Below are 20,203 nucleotides of genomic sequence, written 5' to 3'. Positions count from 1 at the left end.
ATAAGTCCATCCATAGGAGCACAAAGTAGCTAGTGGTTGCCAGAGGCTTAGGAAGGGGACTAGGAAGTTACTGCTCAGGGCGTGCGTGCAGTTTCTTGCTAGTGTGATGGAGACGTCTGGAATTAAAGCCTGGTGATGAGGTCACAACCAGGTAACCACATGTAAACCAAGGCAAACCGTATGGTATATGGTTAAAGAACACCTTTAAAAAGCCAAATTTCACTCCAGACATTCAACAAGTAGACTGAGTCTAGAAATTAACAAGAAAAATTAGGGACTAGTGGGATGGCTGGGTGTAAAGGTATGTGCCACCAAACACAGCATATACATACGTATGCATGCACACAGGATATAATAAAAATATAAATAATTTGAAATTTTAAGAGTATACTTAGTAGTAAGCTTAGTAGCATGCCTCTTCCATTTCCAGTTTCTGCAGTTGATTATTATGTCCTTCGCATGCTTGGGCTTACAGGGTCACTTGTGTCCGTAGGGATTATTTAGGTCAGCACTTCCTGTTCAGTGCCAGCAAGTCTAAAGGGCCTCCTGGAGACGTGGGAGTAACTTAAGACACTGGCTGCTTACCTGTAACTCCTCGGCTGTAGAAACATCCAGTCCTGTGAGATCTTGTATTCTCATATTAATTCGAGATACCACAGGGTCTTCGTAGCCAGACAGCCAAGCACTAGGACAAGAAAAGGTTGGTTTTAGGGCTACTGCTTCATTAGATAAAACCCAATACCTACCACTTACAAAGTGGCACAGAGAACACTGAACATTTTAAATACCACACAGGACAGTGTGCATGCCAAGGTTGCTCCTGGTAACCTTCCTTCCCCTCAGAGTTTCATTACTGTGTGGCCCAGGCTGAACTCCAGCTTGCCTTGCTTCAGTCTCCCAAGTGCTAAGGTAACCGGTTTGCACTACATCGCACCGCACGACTTCTACCTGGTCTGCTTGACTGATAAGAATTTTACTAATTCAGTTAGAGGAAAGAAACTAACATCCCATGTTTCTGTGAAACATTGCATTAACATTGTTCATGCAAATTCATGTATTATTTGCTTATGTAAGTTATACACATGCATTGCTGACTGGACAGTGAAATGGGGCAAATGTTAAACATGGTTACTCTATCACCAGCAATTCTATTTCTGTTTAGATACGCAAGGAAAATTAAATCATGAGAAGCAGAAATGTTCACAGCAATGTTATTAACAGCCAAAAAGTAACAACCTTAATGTCCATCAATTTATGATCAGACTCATTACAAATATCTAAAACCACAGATTAGTTAATGGGATGTATGCAAAAAATGCTTAAGGAGTCTGTGGATGATGTGCCCTAGCACACAGGAGACAGAGACTGTATTCTAGGACAGACAAGCTGGTTAAGTAGACTAGCCAACCTGGTGGACTCCTAGTTCAGGAAAATAAAATAAAATAAAATAAAATAAAGAAAAGAGAATGAGATAGATTCCTGACATCAACCTGTGGTTTCCACACGAACACATTCATACATGTGACCACAGATATATATATATACATATGCACAAATGCTACTATATTAAAATGTCTGGAATTAAATGATAATTGGCCAACTCAAAGGACTAAGAACACGTGAAATCCACCCTTTAGAACAGTGAATTGACAGCTGTGGGTACATGCTTTCAATCCTAGGATCTGGGAAGTTGAGTTAGGATTGGGAATTTAAAGCCTCCCTGAACCACAGACGAAAACCCTGTCTGAAAAAAAAAAAAAAAAACTTGATAAAACTTAAAAATGTAAAAACAAGCTGGGCGGTGGTGGCACACGCCTTTAATCCTAGCACTTGGGAGGCAGAGGCAGGCAGATTTCTGAGTTCGAGGCCAGCCTGGTCTACAAAGTGAGTTCCAGGACAGCCAGGGCAACACAGAGAAACCCTGTCTTGAAAAAATAAAAAACAAAAACGAACAAACAAACAAACAAAAAACCAAGAAAGCAAAAAATGTAAAAATAAGGCAGGAGAGCAGCTCAGCAGTTAAGAGCAGTGGCCACCTCTCCAGAGGACCTGGGCTTGGTTCCCGGCACCCATATTGTGGCTCACAACAGTCTGTAACTCCAGTTCCAGGGTATCTGATGCCTTCTTCTGACCTCTGCTGGCACCAGACTTAACATACATTTATGCATATACATTTAGGCAAACACTCATATACATAAAGTAAAAATAACATTTAAAAATCTTTGAAAAGAGTGAACTTTATGACTTGGCAGCTGTACTTCACATTAATAAAGGCTCAGCAGATGGCCTTATCTGGCATCAGTCGGAGGGGAGCCCCTTGGTCCTGGAGGCTTCATGTCCCAGCGGTGAGTGGGTGGGGGAGCACCTTCATAGAGGCAAAGGGGAGGGGGAATGGGATAGAGAATGTGGAGGGGAAACCGGGAAGGGGAAGGGGGGGAATAACATTTGAAATGTAAACAAATAAAATAACCGTTAATTAATTAATTAATTTTTAAAAAGGTTCCTCCAATGTAAGCCCCAGGTAAACCTCAGAACTTACGTGGACCATTTCAAATGTGCCCTTCGTTTGCTTCTGTTCGTCAACATTTCCTTCCCTCACATCTCACTAAGCTTGGACTCTACAGTCTACTGTATTAGCAGTGCTCTCACTAAAAACCTAAACTGTCCAGGAAAAACCCATAATCCTACATCATTTTTCTATCCTTTTTCATTATATTTCATTTTGCAGTGCTGAGGATGAAGCCTAGGGCCTTTCAAATGCTAGGTAAATATTTAACACTGAGGGCATACACCGCCCCTAGTTTATTTACACTCGTCACAAAGTAAGTCACGTGTGCTCTGAATGGTGAGTCTGTGCTTTCCTAACTTGAATTTATTACTCAAAAACAGAAACTGACTTCTACTTCCTCATGGCCAGAGACTTTTAAATGCCTATTCATTGTCACTTTGAGGCAGGATCTTATGTGGCCTAGGCTGGCCTTGAACTCACTATGTCTTGAACTCCAAATCCTCTTGCGTCTACCTACCTGTTTTGGTAATTCTATATATACCATATCTCTCATTAAAAGTTAAATAGCCAAGTAGCTTCCTTTTGGATTCATAAAAGGCCTCATACTTTCAATTAGTGTGTTACATTTTTTAAAGCAAAATTCTTTTATTTTAAATAATCTTGACTTTTCTTTTAACGTATATCTTAAAAGCATCACAGATAAGTTGGCTGAAGAACATCCTCACTTAGCTTGTAGAGAGCAAGCAGGTGAAGTTGGGGCAGCTTGGGGGACAGTTAACAGACCTCCGTGGAAGATGTAAGTAATACAATCAAATCCTACCACAACACAGATGTGAAAACTAACATGTCACAATTAGCTATTATAAACCAATAGACTGTCCCTTTGCAAAGGGACATGATAATTCTGGGCTTAAAGTACTAGTTCCCAAGAGCATCATTTCCAATTTTTAATAATTCTTTTAGGTGCTGGACGTAAGCAACGACTAATTAGTAGTAGACTTATATAGTCTTGGTAGGATAATTAAGCAATAATACTATGTATCTGTCTACTTTGACTCTCTTCCTTTGAAAAACCATGTTCAACCCATTAGAGGGCAGTATTGTTACACATTAGGGCAGTTTTAAACACTCTGAAATCAGTAAAAATTCTGGCACTCTGGCTGGGAGTGGCGGGCACACCTTTGGTCCTAGCGCTCCTTAGGCAGAACCAGGAGGACCTCCGTGAGTTGGGAATAAGTATGGTCCACACAGCGAGTGCCATAACTACATAGAGACTACACATACCCACCACCACAGCCAGCCTAAACTTTCATTTTAAACAGTAGCAAACTTCCATGTATGCTTTGCCAAAGAAAATTCCATTTGTTGGATGCTGAAATCTTTTTTCCTTTTACAGAAAATAACATCACTTAGAAATGTCTTAAAATACAGATTAAATTCCTTTTTGGAATCTTAAAAATGCAGATGTTGCTAGAACAAAAGGGATTATTATATTAACATCAAAACACCCACATTTTTTCTATGAAGCATTTTTATCGTAACTTATAAGGGAGACAAAATACCAGTTTATTTAATAATTTATCACTTCAAAATTTAATATAAATTTCAAAATTCAGGTTTTCACAACTATGCCCAGTGCCTCATACCTGTGCTAGGGTAGTCCCAAGTATTACGGAAGCAGAGGCAGGAGGATTACAAATTCAAGGCAAACTATGCATGAGAAACTTAGTAAGACCCTGTCCCCTAAATGAGAGCCAGGGACATGGCACAGTTGGTTGTTTAGCACACAAAGACATTGGCTCACCACAAAGAAAACTCGATTCCTACTGGTGACACATCTGCCTCTACCCATTTATTCATCAGTGAAGTTCCTCCTCTAATACTGTGTTAAAATATACTCAATGTTTCCAGTAGGGGCTTCTTTAATAGCTAAGGCCTCCCCTCTCTCTCTCTCTGAGCATATTTTTAGTTTGATACAAGTTTCTTTAAAAATAAATATTAAAGTCATTGAAATATAAAATCTATTTCTCTTTAGTCTGTTTAAAACACACCACTCTTTGCCAAGAATTTATTCTTGGCCATTAAATGCTACTGGCTGCAAGCCTTCTGCTGCCTCTTAGGATGTATAGCGTCAAGTCTGACTATGTCTTTCTCAGTAAACCCGAGAAAGCTACTTTTCAGGGTTATGAAACTAGGGTACTTAAAAGTTAGTCCGAAACTGCTTAGCTATAAGAAAACAAACAGTTGGGGATCACTTTCAACACAATTTATTTACAGCTGGTGAGTCCAGTGATGTATTTGGCTGAGTATTCCTTCTTCACATTTATTTTATAAACAAGAAAGCTTTCAAAAATGCAATCTGAAACATTTCACTCATGAAAGTTGTTTTTATTCTTTAACGTTAAAGCAGAGCTACACCGCTTCTCCTCCCTCCCCTCCTTTTGGGTGGCAGGGGTTTTCGTCTAAGCGTCTAAGCATCCTAGAAGCAGGAGAACTACTACCAAAATGTCAAACCTAGGCCCAAGTCTCTGAACTATGGAAAAGGCTTTGTGGGGGTGCTCTGCAGACCAGGCTGGCCTCTGACGCAGAGAAAGCTGCCTGCCTCTGCTTCTTGAATGTGTGCACCATTACACTAGCTTACCAACTGTCCTCCGATCATATATGCACGGCATGCTGCATGTGTGTAACCACATACGTATACATGCATGCACATAAACATGGGCATATGCCCATGTACACATAAATAAAATATAACCTAAAACATTTTTAAAAAATGGGCACAAGGCTTGGAACTCTCACACCATTCCCCCTCCCTGAACCCTGCACTTGCATTTTCACTGACCTCAGTGGTTCTCAACACGGGGAGAGGGGAGAGAGGGGAGGGGAGGGGAGGGGAGAGGGGAGAAGGAAAGAGGGGGAGAGGAGGAGGGAGGTGGTAGTAGGTACTTGTCCTATCAAGGCACAGCAAGCAACTTAACTTTCCCTACGCCTTCTTCCAGTTGTGACATGTAGTGAGTGCTGTTAACCTTGCTCAAAGAGCCGCCACCAACACAGAATGACCTGATTCAAAATATCAATTGTCAACCATAGTGGCACTTGCCAATAGGCAAATGCTAAAGAGGATACAGCAGGATGATCAAGTCACATGCTAACTTGGGCTACACCTTAGACCTTAGACAGGGAACATATTTCAGTGGTACAGTGCTTGCCCAGCTAGAAGCCCTAGGTTCAACGCCCAGTACTACAAAGTAACCCCCCCCCCAAAAAGGAAAAATATATATGAACAAAGTTTTTTTTTTTTTTTTTTTTTGATGGTACATTTTTATTTTTATTTTTATTTTTTTTGATTTTTAATATTTTTATTGCATATTTTCCTCAATTACATTTCCAATGCTATCCCTAAAGTCCCCCATAGCGCCCCCCACTTCCCTACCCACCCATTCCCATTCTTTTATGAACAAAGTTTTAATATCAAAAATATTGATATGGAGAAATCTTAATCCAGAGTTCTAACTTTACACCAAAAGTACATTCATCACATTGTAGTTTTCTAGTACAAAAAATTTATATTTCCTGTTACATAAATGCTCATGTTAAAAATAATATCTTTAGGGCTAGCAAAGTAGCTCAGATACAAGATCATACCATGAAAACCTGAGTTCCATCTCCATAAAAACAAACAAGCAAGCAAACAAAACCCACATCTGGTCAGGCAGTGGTGGTTTGTGCCTTTAATCGTAGCACTTGAGAGACAGAGGGAGGCAGATCTCTGTGAGTTCGAGGTCAACCTGGTCTATGTAGAGAATCTTTGTCTCAAAAAAATGAAACAAAACAAAATGTCTGTAATTCTAGCCCTCCTATGCAAAGATGAGAGGAGACTCGATCACCTGGAACCTCAGGGTCCAGCAGGCCTCAGTGCACAGCATAGCACACATAGAAAGCAAGACCATGCTTCAACAAGGTGAAAGTGGAGAACAGACTCACAGATGCAGAGACCTTCTGACCTCCACGAGCCCACTGTACCATGCACACACCCAGACTCATACACACTCATCACAAAACACCTTTAAAACAATTTCAAAAAATAGTAGCTTCTGATTGAGTTGTTTCAACTATTATTATACACATTAATCTAAGCAATTGATTGAGCAATTATTACCAATATAAATAACAAGATGGGCAATGTGTAAAATTAAATGTTTATAACAAGATTATTTCTGTAATTGTTGCATCTGTGGAAAAATATTACTTAGGGTTAGAATAAAACAATTCAGTGCAATGACATTCCTGTTTTCACTGTGATCTGAGCAGCCTTTATCCCGTGAGCCAACAGAGAGGTCAATGCTATACTAACTCACTCAGCCCCTAACTCTGAGTTATGCAGCTGGAGTTGCACCATGGTTAACTCTAAAAGTTACTTCTAAATGTTGCTAAAAGCAAGGGATTTTAAACTGACTTGTAGTAGCTTCTTTGTCCTTCTAGACATTTCTTCAACAGCTACTAGTGACCCATATAGCCCCAGCATCACGGCAGTTTGCCTTGGGTCTTGCTCTGGGCAGAGCCTTTTAGAAGTTCTTCCCTATCGGTTAGCACTGCTAGAGCTTCCCCAGGCATTCACTGTATACTAGTCAATGACTAGGAAATGCATGGAACTGCCTGGATCTGTCCATCGTGAAAATCAAGCACAGATACCAAAAGCTTCATCTGAAATCTAGGTCTTAGAAACTGTATCATATAAAGATGGTCAAAATCAGATCCTCAGGAAAGAGCACTCCAAATATGCCTCAAGTTCTGTCCATTCTCCCTTACCTCTTAGATACTCTGTACTGTGCTGTGGTCAATTTCCCCGTCTCAGGGTCATGTACTGTAGCTCGGCTCAGCTACAAAAAGAAAAAAGAGAAAGGACAAGGCTTACACTCCAGCAGGCTGTCTCTGGGCTTTGTTCTCTGTTTTGCCAAGCCACAGGTGATTGGAAGGATTGATTGGTCTGCCTGGTGGGGAATGGTTCGAATCGTAAAACACTCAGAAAGGTGGCAAGAAGAGCCACTTGTTCGTCCGTCCGGAGAAAATCCGACTGTAAATGTATTTATTGTCCTTTCACTTTTTTAAGACTAAAACCCTTTGAGGCGTGTGTATGTCAGTGATCTGCAGCAGTGGGTTTCACAGGAGCTCTCCTAAGTCTAGAAGTATAATGCTTCAAATATAGATCAACAAGTTTTCTAAATTAGTTGATTGTTTTGAAACTTTCATCAAGACAAGCTGGTTTTTCTCTAAACCATCCAAGTCAACGGAGGTAGGAAGTGATTTGGAAGGCTGAGCTCAGAAGCACAGCTGCTCTTTCCATAGCCATCTTGTGGGCCAGTGGCTTGGTTTTTGTTTTTTGTTTTTTGAATAAAAAACTTCAGACCAGATTACTCCATATGACAAGGACAGCCTGGAGGCAAAAGACAACAGCAGACAATCACCACAGGGGAGGGCGTGTGTGCAGCACACCACCCTGGGTGAACACACTGCTTCTTTTTTTTTTTCTTAATTTAACATGCTCACAACAAAGGGAAATAAAAAGGACCAGGAAATTTCCTGAGTGTTTAATACCTGATCATGACAATGCACTTAGTTCCTGAAACTTGAGACCAATCAGAGATTAAAAACAGAACTTCTAGTCAAGGGAAAGCCTGTGAAACACAAGCACTCATTCATGCACTGCTCTGGAGTGTATGACGGCCACTTGAGCTGGAGACTGGAGACGATCCACTTCGGTTAAGAAGAATTCTGGTAGGATGTTCAAAACACTCGTTAGGAGGAAAATATGTGGCATCCAATCTTACCTTTTGCTAATTCTGTAATGTACCGTCTCCAAGGCTCCTGTTACTGGGTTTGAAATGGTGGCTCGCCTCAGCTGTGAAGCCAACCGTCAGAACAGTTGCATTACAAGACAAAAAATGATCACATTTCCCTAACCAGCCAGAATGCTGGGTTTTCTTTTCTTTCTTCTTTAAACAAAAGAGGGTGAATAGAAAATAACTCAATACCCTTCCAATCACCTTGTGTTGCGCCTTGAAAGCCAGTTAGTTTTATGTTTCTTAAAAACTATTTTACTTGCTTTTCACTGCATGAATAGAGGTCACACAAACAGAAAAGGTTGGAATTAATTTCTTCAGTAGGATAGAACATTGATAACATAAAGAAAAGGTTCTAAAACGCAAAGTACCATTGATATTATAAGAATGGCCATTTGCAACTAATTAATCATAGACTCTAAAACCTCAGATTGTGACTCGTGACAACATGATTAGAGGGTCCCAATATTGTTTAAAACTTATTTTAAGGCCATTCTTTCCTCTTTTCAAGAGAAAGTGTGTACTTAACAGTATGTACAGTAAAACAGCCTTTCCATAGCCATGCAGGTAAAAGGAATGCATAGTCTTAACAGAAATGCTGACAGCCAAGAGAAAAAAAAAATTAAATGGGAGGTTGATGCTGAAATAACAGAAAAATTAACTTTTTAAATTTACTGCTCAAAAATAATCACAACTAAAACATTTCCTATGAAGCCTGAGGCCTTCCATCTCAAAAGTGAATCCTTAACAAAGATTCTACCAAGAAATACTGGTAAACTGGGTCTGACTATAAATAAAGGAGTGGGTTAGGAATTCTAAAGAGAATGAGAAAATATGGAATGATTTTTAAGAGGTTTTCTGCTTGGCAGCAGATTTGCTAGATCCCTGGACAGCACCCATTGCATCACAAAAACTACACAATTTAAGAAAAAAAAAGTGTTAATTTGGAAAATAATAACACTTAAAAAAACTTTGAAATTTATCTAAGTATGTACACACCTGGCCAGCAAACCCACTAGCCAAATAAACTGCCATCAGCTTTTAGAAATAAAATCTTGATTGTACCATAACCACCTCATTTATTTTCCTATTTTCTTTGGCTGCCTTTACACCAGATGGCAGAGCTGAGCAGTCGTGACAAGAGACCACACAGATGACAAAGCCCTCTAGCACATTTACTACCTCAGCCTTTATAGAAACAGATCAATCTGACATGTTATGGAAGAAAAACTAATAATCGGAATGTATTTAATAATGTCTACAAAAGTTTACATTTTATCTTTAATAAGAAGTACTGTCTTAAAGAACAAGATGCTAGGAAAAGGTAAGGGCAGAGAGGTAGTCTCCACTCTCCACTCTCACACAAAAGACAAGTTTCTATGACAAACACTGAAAGTGTAGATAGAATTTGGCATAATTCACATTCAACTACTTTTCTTATTAACACAGATTACGAGGGCTGGAGAGATGGCTCAGCAGCTTGGAGCACTTGTTTGCAGAGCACCAAGGTTGGATTCCCTGCACTGCAGGCAGAACACAGAAATCCTGTCCCAGAGGATCTAACCCACTCTGACCTCCATGGGCACTGCATGCACATGGTCCAGACACACATGCAAACAAAACACCCATACACATAAAAGAAAAATTTAACACAATAATAATAAACTAAAATTAGTAAACTATAATACTATTTTAAAACTAGCAAAATATCTGTTCCTAATTATACTTTTCTACTATTATTATGTCTAAAGGAAAATTACAATACTTGGAGTATTCATTCAGATAAAAAAAATACTAGGTATGAAAAAATTGAGCTCTGAGTGGTACTGAGAGCTACGACATGTGCAAAGGTCTTCCAGTGAGACAGCAAACTGCTGACTCTTTGTGTATGAACACATATCTATGGTGCTCACTACTCACTGTTTCAAGCCCAGCTACAGGATATGTTACTTGTGTTGATAACAAACCAAGACAACTAGTGTAAACTCTAAGTTAACACTGTTGTGTTGAGGCAGTAACAGTTAAAACCATCTAAAGTTACAGCCACCCCAGTTATCCTTCCTGTTATCCTTGCAAATTAAAAGATTAACACACATATCTGGTAAACTGAGAAGAAAAAGTTACCCTTGGTTTTGCTAAGTCTTTGACAATCTCAATCTCCGCGTCAGAGATGATGTCATGGAAACGGATAATCCGGGGCTTGTCCCACTCGTCCTCCTGCTTGACTGGGGCCAGGATGAACTTAGGATTCCGGTTCCCATCATGGTAGCGGCAGAACAGTCTTTTCTGTCTCCGGGGAGTCTGCGTACAAAGAAAGTAATAAAACGTGTTAGAACAGCAACTCAGTGTCCATTCGTACATCTGTTAGAAACAATAACGATGTTTGTATGTGCACACATGCACACACATATACACACATACGAGCTTACACACACACAAATGACCCTGCAACAACAATGATGATGTGTGTACACATGCACAGACGATCTCTGCAACAATAATGATGATGTGTGTACACATACACAGATGACCTTTGGAACTACACACAAAGCAGCAGTGCCCAGTACAGGTTCTGCATCAAACCAACACACATTTAGGATCTTTAAAATGTCATCACTGATTCTTAGGATTTGGGGCACAGAGTGGTTATCTCATATCAAAGGCCCTGGGTTCAATCCCCAGCACTGAAGAAAATAAAAGAGAACTTTCTGGGGAAGAGAGATGCCTCAATAACAAGCAGAAGGTCAAACTTCCATGATGAATAAGACGCTGAATTTCAAGCCAATAATCCTCCATATAGGACAGCCTGGGTTTCCAAAACAGATAGACAGACACAGTTCACCACTGGAAATCTGCAACTAACTAGACATTTGATTATTATGTCACTTCTACAACTGTGTAAAGATATGATAATGTCTTCTAGCCAGTTTGAGTTCTTATCTCTAAAAGGTATGTATTATTAGAGCTTGCATCTAGATTGATCCTAAATTCTCAGCTTGGTCTCTAGCCTGCAGTGTGGTTGGTAGGTGGCAGAGTTTTTAAGAAATGGGCTTAAGGGAAGGTTGTTGGGGTGTGCTCAGAAGGTGACACTGTGAATCCCGTCCCTGTTGCTTCTGCTTCCAAGTGGCTGTGGATCAGTAGTTCAGCTCCAACACAAACCCTCTCCAAGATGTCCTGCCTGGCCATGGGCTCATTCCAGTCAATGGGATGGATTAGGGACTTGACAACTTGAACCTGTGAGCCAAAATAAAGCTCCCCTCCTTTGAAAGCTGTCTTTCTTGAGCACTTTCTCAATGACAGGAAGGTGCCTAGCACATATGCTACACTTTAGAGATGACATGAGTGAGGAAGTTGAAGGAGTCTGACAAAGTCTACTTATTCTCACATGGCTCACTAGCTCCCAAGTAAAAGCAAACACTTTTTGCTAGGAATCAGACTGTGGACATGTCCACAATGGTGCAATGTACATCTGCAATTAGTGATTAGGCTGATAACACTATTCGACGTCAAAACAGAAAGGCTAAGTTTAGTTCCTTGGTAGAGAAAAAAAAATGAACTTTAACAATGTTCCACTATCAGTTATTTGGGGAACAGTGTGTAGCGCATGCACAGCGATGCATTTTCACCTGCAGTAGGCACACAGCACACTATTTTGTGCAGTCATTCTGATTTTACCACAGAGACTATAATATACAAAGCTTTGAATCGCTCCAGGACTAGATACAAACACAGACACATCCCCACACAGCAGCACACACACACACATACACACAATTGACTTTTTCCACTTTACCATTTTGATACCCTCCCCACGGCACAGCATTTCGTACTTCTGTCTCTCTGGCAGGTAATCCACAGCAATCCCTTTTTTCTTTGGTGTAGTTTTCTGATCAGATTGGTCACCCGAAGCAGACTTATTGGCATCTTTTTCTTTACTCATTATATACTCAAAATATACTAAGTTACCATTAGCTCTCTGATGTTCAGGATCTAAGAAAGAGAAATAAAGTGTGGACATAGGCAAGTTTACAGTTGTTCCATCATCAGAAAAGAGCAATATAAACAGTTTATATTACATAAGATTTATCTTCTAATTAAGATGCCTTTGAGAAAGGAGGCACTAATAGTGCCAAAGTAATTAGTGCCAAAACAAGATACAAAGCAGTGCCATCCAGTCAATCAGAGCACACGCTGCCCTGTACAGAAACAGTTCTGGTGACAGAACAGGTCTGTATCTTCAGGCACCAATTACTGCTTCTGCTTTGAGAACTTTACTAATCAGCCCCAGAACAATGTTTAGTTTAGAGTCTTATTCAGCTGGGGGTGGCTAGGCATGCCTTTACTTCCAGAATTGAGGAGGCAAAGACAGGAGGATCTCTTAGTTCAAGGCCAGCCTAAGCTAAGTGAGTTCTAGGACAGCCAGGGACACACAGAAAAACACTGTCTAGGAAAAAAAGAAAAGAAAAGAAGTCCTTCTTCAGCTGTGTATTGTAAGTAATGGTGAAAAGATAATTTTGTGGCTCCAAAGTAATCACTATGATAGATCCGAGACAAATTGAACCCACTTCATAACCAATTCTCACCACTGCCAAGCGCAGAAAAACATACATCTGAGGGCTGAGTAGACTTAAGCTCCACATTTCCAAGTAAGAAGAAAAAAGGAAACTGAATATATAATTTTCAAATATGTCACAATCCACTAACTGCCTCAGAAATTGCTACTGATAATTTTTAGCTACCTTTTAGTAAGGAAAAACCAACCACACACAGACAGAAACAAAAGAACAGGAAGTTAGAGACATCACTTGTGGCACTAAAGTACTAGTTTATAAAGTATTTCTAGTTCTTCTGAAACTGCTCACAATGTATGTTGATAATACATAAATTATGCACATAATATATATAATAAAAGCCTAATTTTGGAAGAGAGAAAAGTGTATAGAAAAGGGAATATACATTATAACGAAACAAAAATAGTTGATTCCTCTTTTTCTATATTAATAACATTTTCTATATTGAATACAAAGTATAATTTAAATCAATAGAAAAACAGAACAGGAAAACAAATGTTATTTGAATTAATATCTTGATTCATTATCTAACTAAGAAATAAATCAATTATCATAAAGTTCATTTTCAGATGATCAATCTTTCTGAGCAGTCTCACTTTCCTAACATCTATCATCTTAATTAATCATAAAAATATTTATTAAATATCCTTTCTTCACAATGTATCAAAGGCTGCCTGAATTCATCATTTTATACATTCTGAAGATTGCAGCATAGTATATCTTGGGGTGGAAATCAAGATATTTGGGCAGTTAGAGAAATGGCTCAGAGGTTGAGAGCACTTGTTGCTCTTGAGAAGGGCCAGGGTTCCAGCACCCACATGCTTTCAAGGGATGGGACACCCTCTTCTGTCTGGCCTTGGTGATCAATACACACACGTGATACACCTACATACACACAGACCGTTTTTGTTGTTGTTTAATTCTCATATCATTTTTCTAACATTTGACTATGAAATGCAACAAAGCAGTAATGTCCCTCAAAGGAAAGTGGCTGGGAGTTACCACGCGGTACGTAAGCATTGTCAACTGAGTCTTCATCTACGCTTGATCTAGTTCTTATTTACTCAATGTTGTTTTGTTTTGTTTTTGAGGCAAGGTATCACTGTGTAGTCCTGGCTGTCCTGGAACTTACTAAGTAGATCAGGATGGCCTCGAACTCACAGAGATCCTCCTGCCTCTGCCTCCCAAGTGCTAGAGATTCAAGGAATGCACCACAATTGCTTGGCTAGTTCCAATTTTTTAAATTCCCGGAGAAAAACCATCAGAGAACACAACAAGCATTGTGGTATATTGTGTGAAACTTCAGTTACTGTTTGATCTGGGAACAACATATATCTGTCTTGTAGACTTTTTGTAGCTAGCACATGGCTGACTGTGGTGGGAAGAACAAGTGAATATGCAGATAAGACAGACACCCAGAGAAGCCACTGTAAGTCAGGCCAGATAACAGACCTAGCTCGAGAAGCCTCTTGGTGAGCAGAAGCGCCTTATCCAGGTCTCCCTGCTGGTACACCGCGTAGCTCAGGTAATCCAGAACAGAGACTTTATCCACAGTAGACAGCTCTCCCTCCTCCAGCTGCGTCAGAGCCTGCTCCATCCACAGCTCTGTGTGGTAATAATCTGCCTCTGTGTAGGCCACTTTGCCCAGCTCAAAGCAGTCCTCGGCTGACAGGAAAGACTTGTGTTGCACTCCTACAAAAACAAACAAACAAACAAACAAACAAACAAACGCCCAGAGCATTAGCAATCTCCATAGTGAACTATATAGCGTTACATAGCTCTCCAAATATTACTTCACTTTCATTTGAACATTGGAATATTTGTTTAGTTGTAAAAAAAGCAAAAATCAGCTGGGTGTGTTAGCACACACCTTTATCCCAGCACTCAGGAAGCAAAGGCAGGCAGTGAGTTCTCTGTGAAGTCAAGGCCAGCCCGGTCTAGTTCCTGGACTGTCAGAGCTATATAGAGTGACCCTGTCTCAAATAGTAAGTAGATTAACAGAGCAAAAATTAGCCTAATTTCACAAACAGACAGAATAACATAGCATAATAAGAATTGCATAGCTGGGACAGGGAAGGCGCCTAAAGGGCCTGAGGTCAGTGACATGCTTGGCAGGAAGTCATGAGGTTCATCACTAAAACTCACAGTGGAAGCAGAGAATCCACTCCACAAATTGTCCTGACTTCCACATGCATGCCACAGAACCCATACAGCACACACATACACGGATCAATAAATGTAAAAAAAATTTAAGAAGAACACAGGCTTAGATAAAATCTCGCAGCATATGTTAGCATATGTTAGCATATGTTAGCATATGTTACATTATTATTATTATTACATCATCATTAACATCTGAGTACAGGTTACTGAGCAGGTATGTGTTTTCATTTATCCAGTATATATGAAGCATATGAAGTTACCAAAATGAGACGTGGATTAAGTTAAAGTATACTATAGCACAGCAGGAATTATATCTTGTATCTGTCTCAAAAGCAACAACAAAAATGAGCTATCTATCTTATGCTTAAGGGACGCTCTAGCAAGAGATGAGCAGAGAGTGGAAGAGAAAGAAAAGCAAACAGCCGAGCAGGCTCTTCTTCAAAGACTCCTCGGGACCCATGGGTATCAGCCCTTGGCTCTCACTTTCGTAATCTGGATCTCGCTCTCTTAGTCAATTTGATTAAGGGTTTACTAATCAGAACCAACTCCTTCTTTCACGGATTCTTTGTATTGCTTTTTTTTTTTTTTTTTTTTTTTTTTGCTTCTGTTGTTTCTATGTTATTGATTTTATCCCTGTGTTTGATTATTTCTTGTCATCTACTCCTTGTGGGTATTATTTCCACTCAGCGTATGCCCGAAGGATTCTACATCCTACTACAGGGACACTTGCTCAACCATGCTCATTGCTGCTCTGTTCCTAATAGCCAGAATGGAACAGATGTCCATTAACAGACGCATGACTAAAGAAAATGTAGTACACTACCCAGCTGTGAAAAAAATTCACAGGTAAATGGAAAGAGCTAGGGAAAAAAAATTATCCTGAGTGAGGTAATCCAGCCCCCAAAGGACAAATGTGATATGTATCTGATTATATTAGCTAAGAAGTCTGTGTAAGCACAGAGCACAAGACTAGGGGGAGGAAGGAGAGAAAGCATAGATAAGAAGTGGATGAATAGGCAGTGGGCGGGGTGGGGGCAGGGCAAAGACAACTGCAATGGGAGAATCAAACAGGGAGGGGGAGGGAAAGGAGGAGAAAACAGAGGGGGTTTTCTCCACTGGAGTCTCTCTCACTGGGTATACAAACACTATGGGCAGACCCCACACCCAGCTGTGGATGGCCAACACAAAGGAACTCAGTGGTATTCCTGGAGGTTATTTTCCCCTCATAATGCTCGGTCTGGACTTGCATTTTTTTTTAACCATACAGATCTTTTGCTTCTATGTTATGGTTTCCAATTTTGTTTTTATGAGTTTTATATGTGTGTGAATGTGTACGTCTCAGTCTGTATGTGTGTGAATGTGTACGTCTCAGTCTGTATGTGTTTCTTGTTCTTTAGGGGGAGGGGTGGCTCTTAGTCCACCTGTTTTGTCCTATTTTGGTTTGTTTTTATTTAATTTTTTTTAGATGTCTGTCTGTATTCTACTGGTTAAGAGAAAGAGGATGTGGATTTGGGTAGGTCGGGAAGTAGGGAGGATCTTGGAGCAGCTGGGGGATGAGAAACAATAATCATAATATACTGTATGGAAAAAAACGTACTTTCAATTAAAAAAATTAAAGTGGCAAGCAAAACACTCCTGTTAAATTTACACATTATCCTTGTAAGGGAATGAATCCACCTACAGTGGGCAGGTCTTCCTACCTCAATCTGTAATGAAGACAATCCCCAACAGGCAAGCCCAGAGACTCGTCTACTCACCAAAAAACTGATAAAAGAAACAATTCCTGTATGGTCTGATACCTGTTATGAACCCAGGCTGGTCTCAAGTGCATGGCAATAAAGTTTCAATAGTTGGAATTGGCAGGGGACATATTTAAACAAGGCAGATATCAAAATCCTAACTTCTTCATAGTTTAATGTGATATACTTCCAGAAAGCAAAGAATCATATTAAAGTTTCACCTTCGTTACTGTGCTACTGGTATAGGTCTAAACTGAGCTCATGAGTCAGCAACACTGAGTGTTTGGGGGCCATGCAAAGAAAGCACATTAGGGGAACGCACACGTCAACACACACAAACAGCACAGTAACACTCTGTAACTGACCCAGTATCCCGGCAGTGCCCTATGAGTAAGCTAAAGCGCAGAATATCCTCTGCTATTCTGCTTTGGTAAAGTGATTCTGATCTACTCAGAATTATTACAGAAAGATTTCTGGGAATTGGGTTTTGGAAAACAAATTAAAAATAAAATCAACAGCATCTGAAAATGAGGACATTCCATAGTGGGTGTGAAGGGAACAAACAGGCAAGAAAAAGGGAGAAATAACACAAGTCCCTAAAAGATGGTGTGCTTACCGCTCTAGCTTCCTGTCTCACCACTCTCGCAAACCAAATCCCATTCCTAACTCATGCGTGTCCCACTGGAACTGTGAGTGAAGCCATACAAAGTTCCTGTTACTTAGCTGAACGGCAGGCTCTCTATATACAGGCATTCACTGTATTGTTATCTAAGTGCCTTAGTTGACAAAGGTATTGTCTTACGATATCTTTGGAACGACCTTAATAACTGCACACATGATGTAATTAATATCTATTAAATGTGGGGTTGTAAACCAGAAATCAATTTTTAAATGTTATAATCTTTTTGTTTGTTTGTTGTTTGTTTGTTTTGTTTTGTTTTGTTTTGTTTTGTTTTTTGAGACAGGGTTTCTCTGTATAGCCCTGGTTGTCCTGGAACTCACTTTGTAGACCAGGCTGGCCTCGAACTAAGAAATCTGCCTGCCTCTGCCTCCCGAGTGCTGGGATTAAAGGCATGCGCCACCATGCCCGGCTTTTAAATGTTATAATCTTATCAAATGTTCTGACGTAGTGCTAATAGAAACAGAAAATAAAATACATAAATCTGAATACTTATGCAAGTTTTCCAGTTTATGTTAAAAACTTACTTAACATATTATATTAAATTTACCTTCCCAGGGCTTATCCCAGATGAAGAGAGATGCACAAAAAGCATCTTCCTCAATAACCATCTGTCTTCTTTTGTTACTGAGAAAACCAATTTCAGTCTGACCAGAGGCAACACTTTTATTTCTCCAGTAATAATGAAAGACAGTGACAGAAGCAAATTACCATAAAGTCAAATGCAACTTGTACTATATTTAATAGATTGCTTCGTACTATAGAACTTTCTTTTAAATTAAAAAGGAATATGTGTATGTGTGTTCTGCCCACATGTGTGCTTATGTATCACATATGTGCACAGTACATATAGAAGCCAGAAAAAGGCATTTGATCCCCTGGAACTGGAATTACAGATAGTTATAGTGTGTGTGCTAGGAATTTAACCCAAGTCCTCTGCAAGAGCAGCCACTGCTCTTAACCACTGAGCCATCTCTTCAGTTTCATACTACAGAACCTTTTAATACCTGTTCATATTCTGAACATCTTAGCTTATAAACATTTTGATGATTATAGTTTCATATACAAATCATTTAAGAAATAGCGGATGTTCTAAAATACCGGAAAAATTAGGTTTTCTTATATACTAAAATTCCTTCCTTAGGTTGTTCTCAGGAGGCAGACACAGGTAGATCTCTGTGAATTCCAAGCCATCCAGGACTAAAATGAGAGCCACTGTCTCCAAAAAACAAAACAAACAATACATAAACAAATAAAAGCTACAGTTTAAAACCATTAAGATCAAAAGGCAGGTATAATAGTATACACCTGTAATCCCAGACTCAGCAGGCGAAAACAGGAGGGACTGCCATGAACTTGAGTTTGAGGCCAGCCTGGATTGCAGGGGATCCTGCTATAAAATCATATTATATGATTTTATATGGGGGCATGGGGAAGGAGCTGTGTGAAGGGACGACTGAGAAGGAGGTGAGGATATTGAGATGTAAAGTGAATAAATAAATTAATTAATGAAAAAAAATTATTTTCCTTGTGGGCTGAAGAGCAGCTAAGTGACAAATATATCCACGGATGGAAGCGTCCACTTACCTGGGAGATTCCCCTTTGAGATGGTATTGGTGTCCAGATTGTAGGTGTCTTGCAGACGGAACAGAGCTTTAGCAGCTCCAACCTGATCTTCATCATTAGGGAAGTACTGCCTCTGAATGGTTAGGTTAGAGATGAAGCCTTGAAATAGAAAAAAAAAATTGAGTATAAAAAATATCTTAGCAGTTTTCTACCTTACCATGAAATTTCTATATTTACAAGAAAAAAACACAGAGATGGAACAGACCATTAACTTCAATACCTAGTCCCATTCAAATGTAAGCAATGTGAGGTCACTGCAAAAATCACATCCATATTAGTAAGATCAAACTACTAATAGTCACTACTAATATTAATTACTAATAGTAATTGTTATTATACAAAATAACAAGGAAAAACAATCAAAAGAGAAAAAACCCAAACCCACCCAGAGGCCAGAATAGTAGCACACACCTCTGAACCAAGAACTACAAGGACAAGAGGATGACAAACATGCCAGGCAATCTAGAACACACGAGACTGTATTAAATGCCCAAGGAAGCAAGGCATGTTGGCACATGCCTTCAGTCAGCATGCAGAGGTGGAGGCAGGTACAGTCTGTGGGTTCCAGGCCAGCTAGTGCTACACAGTGAGATCCTGTCTAAAAAATACAGAGACACAGAAACAGAAATACAAAGCTGGCCGATAGAGATCAATGGTAGAGTACCTGTCTAAATGCACCTTTTCCTGACAGATATAAACACTATGGGATTTATATAAAACATAGTAAAATCAAACTAACAAATAAATTACTTTAAGAACGATATATCCCTTAAGGAGAATGGATTAAGAACACTCCTTAAAAAAATTATCAAAATGTGGTTTAAATTTAATAACACAAATGTCAGCACTGTAAAGACTTTCATTAACTGACTATCAGCTACATGTCCTTCGATCAGTAAGTATCCGGTATTAGTTAAATTAGTGGAATTACACACATGAACAGCTAACTGAAAGGACACTGGCACTCCTATCAATATTTTCTACTTTAAGCCAACTCTAACAATTGCCACAAGAAATCCTACAAGCAAGTTTTACAGAAGACTATAATAGTTTCTTTTTTCTTTTAATTTTTGTCC

The 20,203-nt window shown here is 39.5% G+C and overlaps 1 protein-coding gene across 3 annotated transcripts in view; it reads right to left on the bottom strand.

The window, feature by feature from the left end:
• P4ha1 (prolyl 4-hydroxylase subunit alpha 1) overlaps window positions 1–20,203 on the bottom strand; it is a 51,304-nt gene that overhangs the window by 9,810 nt on the left and 21,291 nt on the right. For 2 of the 3 annotated variants that reach the window (XM_085842822.1, XM_021173714.3), the window contains 6 exons: window positions 19,089–19,226; window positions 14,373–14,612; window positions 12,143–12,339; window positions 10,474–10,650; window positions 8,338–8,408; window positions 586–685 (listed from right to left, as the gene is read on the bottom strand). In XM_085842822.1, coding sequence (XP_085698948.1) covers window positions 586–685; window positions 8,338–8,408; window positions 10,474–10,650; window positions 12,143–12,339; window positions 14,373–14,612; window positions 19,089–19,226 — 923 coding nt within the window. Of the gene's footprint in view, window positions 1–585; window positions 686–7,318; window positions 7,390–8,337; window positions 8,409–10,473; window positions 10,651–12,142; window positions 12,340–14,372; window positions 14,613–19,088; window positions 19,227–20,203 lie in introns of all 3 variants that reach the window. The other variant, XM_021173713.3, reaches the window with a different exon arrangement.

The sequence above is a fragment of the Mus caroli genome, unplaced genomic scaffold (assembly GCF_978045245.1).
Source record: "Mus caroli unplaced genomic scaffold, Mus_caroli_1 scaffold_9, whole genome shotgun sequence".
In the NCBI taxonomy this organism is placed as follows: Eukaryota; Metazoa; Chordata; class Mammalia; order Rodentia; family Muridae; genus Mus; species Mus caroli.
Note: the sequence above shows the minus strand (reverse complement) of the source record. Positions and strands in the feature narration are given on the sequence as shown.